The sequence below is a fragment of the Pterocles gutturalis genome, unplaced genomic scaffold (genome assembly GCF_000699245.1).
Source record: "Pterocles gutturalis isolate BGI_N339 unplaced genomic scaffold, ASM69924v1 scaffold35043, whole genome shotgun sequence".
NCBI lineage: Eukaryota > Metazoa > Chordata > Aves > Pterocliformes > Pteroclidae > Pterocles > Pterocles gutturalis.
The window spans coordinates 3,813-6,147 of NW_010126862.1; the positions used below are offsets into that span (position 1 = coordinate 3,813).

General features: G+C 55.0%; 1 protein-coding gene across 1 annotated transcript; it reads right to left on the reverse strand.

Moving 5' to 3' along the window:
• Positions 1-1,017: 1,017 nt before the first annotated feature.
• Positions 1,018-1,682, reverse strand: LOC104465889 (butyrophilin subfamily 1 member A1-like; the record flags this gene model as incomplete). The annotated part of the gene is made up of 1 exon (XM_010079113.1): positions 1,018-1,682. A coding segment is annotated over one exon (665 nt), but the record flags the coding sequence as incomplete, so codon positions are not given.
• Between the last annotated feature and the right edge of the window lie 653 nt (positions 1,683-2,335).

Below are 2,335 nucleotides of genomic sequence, written 5' to 3' on the forward strand. Positions count from 1 at the left end.
GAATTTCCCCTGCAGCATGGTGAAGATTCATGGTGACACACGGTTTGTCCCTTGGTGCAGCCCATGAGAAGATGCAGCCGTGGAGGACCCCACTTAGGAATTACGGAGAAGCCCACGCCGCAGCTGGGCAGTTGTCAGGGGATTGTGGCCCCATATGGAAAAAGACTCACACCAGAGCAGTTTTTGAGAAGGACTCTCCCATGAGAAGGGACCCCACGCTGCAGCTGGGGAAGACTGTGAGGAGCCCTCCCCTGAGGAGGAAGGAGTGGCGGACTGACTGCACCCCCCATTCCCTGCCCCCTGCGCCGCCCGGGTGAGAACGTACAGAACAAAGCCTTTGGGCTCTGGGAGGAAGGGAGGGGTGGGGGAGAAATGCCTTTGTAAGTTGTGATTTCTCTCTCTCAGTATCTTGCTTCTTGTTGTAAATAGTTAATACATTCAATTGTGGTTTTTTTGTTCTTCCTAAGTCTTGTCGGTTTCTTGCCTGTGACCCTAAGTGGTGAGTGAAACCCTCCCTGTCCCTGCCTCAGCCCACCAGGTGTTTAACAAAAACCTTCCCTGTGGCTTTATAAACCATGACACCGTGTTTGGTGAGACTTTAGGGACTGGAGAGGAAGTGGAGAACGAGAGGGGAGAGATGCACAGCTCCTTCTTCCCAGGCTCTCATCTTGGTGTTGGCACCGTGGGGTTTTCCTTCCTGTATCTCAGGTGGGTTCTGACACCCTTTGGGTCCCAAGACCTTTCTTGATTTGGACTCTGCCCATCACTGAAGGCCAAGGACCTCCAGGAATGAGCCGCTTGCTTGGAGACATCACCTTGGTGGAAGACACACGTGTCTTAAGCCACCATGACATCTTGTTGCAAGCTCCAAAAGGAGCAAGGGTGGCTCTGCTCGGGTGGAGACGCCACCATGGCTTAACTGGGAGAGTCTTGGGACACCATAGTGGTGCAATGCGCCTGGAGGGGTCTTGGGACACTGTGGTGGCACAATCCAACTGGAAGAGTCTTGGGCATTGGTCATGTCTGATTGTGGACAGCAGCATGGATTTCCACGTCTTGGTTGTGTCCTGCTCTCTGGTATGCATGGGGGAGGCTCTGCAGTGGGAAGCACGAAGGGACCAGAGGCTGCTCCACGTTGGGGACACATGGGGGTGAAGGAGGTGACTTCAGGTGGAGTTGGGTGATGGGCCCCATGCAGAACCAGGGACGGATCCTCTGCCCACTCAACAGGGCCAGCGGGAAGGTGAAGAGCAGATCTTGGTTGTCAGTGTTGAAGAAGGCGACCATCTGTTCCTCAAAGTCCAGGTAGACCCTAACCCTCCGGGGCAGCTGGGTGAGGATGAGAGGTGTGTGGTCAGGGGAGGTCAGAGCCCAATACTTGCCCCTGCAGTGCAAAAGAGCCAAGATCCTATCTTGAGGAGCTGGGTTGATCCACCCCTTCCTCTTCATGGACTCCTTGGCCATCCACATGGCCCAGACTCCTCTTTCCTCCATACCCACATCCACTTCCCAGAAGTATCTCCCAGAGACAAATCCCTCCCGGCCCAGGACGTAGTCATAAGTGTCATATCTCTCGGGGTTATCTGTCATGGCTTGCCGCGTGTCTCCATGCCGTACCGTCTTCCCACACGCCCAGAGGATGAGCTGGGGGTGTGACGTGTCCTCATCCAGCGTGACGTACACTGCAGGGAGAGGGGGAGAGCTCAGCTGAAGACCCCCTGTTGCCTTTGGGGTCTCCTCAGGTTGGTGTTCATTGGAGAAATGTTTTGTGGGACCTCAAGTCCCCAAGAGGTTGGTCCCATCTCCTGCCACCTCCAGCGTGGTCCCACCTGATGCCTCCTCTGGGAGACCACATTGGGTGAGCACTGTTTGGAATGTGGCTGCCCCATTTCCGGAGCTGAGGGACCTTGTGGTGTAGATGTGGGCTGCTCTGTGCCAGGGCAGAGGACAAACTCCAACTCCGTTATTAATTTAGGAAGAGCCTTATTGAATATCTGGGTCTGCCTCTTGGGGAGGAACCAAGAACATGGCCCTGGGTGGAGATGCAGTGAGGTTCCCCATCCTGCAGCCCTCTTCCTGGGGGAGTTTGGCTGAGACCGTCACAGCTCCATACCCTCCTCTACCACCATCTTCCCTACTCACTGTGCTGGGCATCAAGACTTAGGAACAGCCAAAAAAAAAAAAAAAAGCCAGAAAAATGCTTATTTAGGGGGAAGAGGCAGCAGAAAGCACCAGAGCAGTTGGGGCGTGAAGGCTCAACCCTTGACTCGTTCATCCCCCCCCAGCAGCATGGAAAAAGAGACCCGCGGAGAGGCAAAGCGTGAGACCGAGTGTC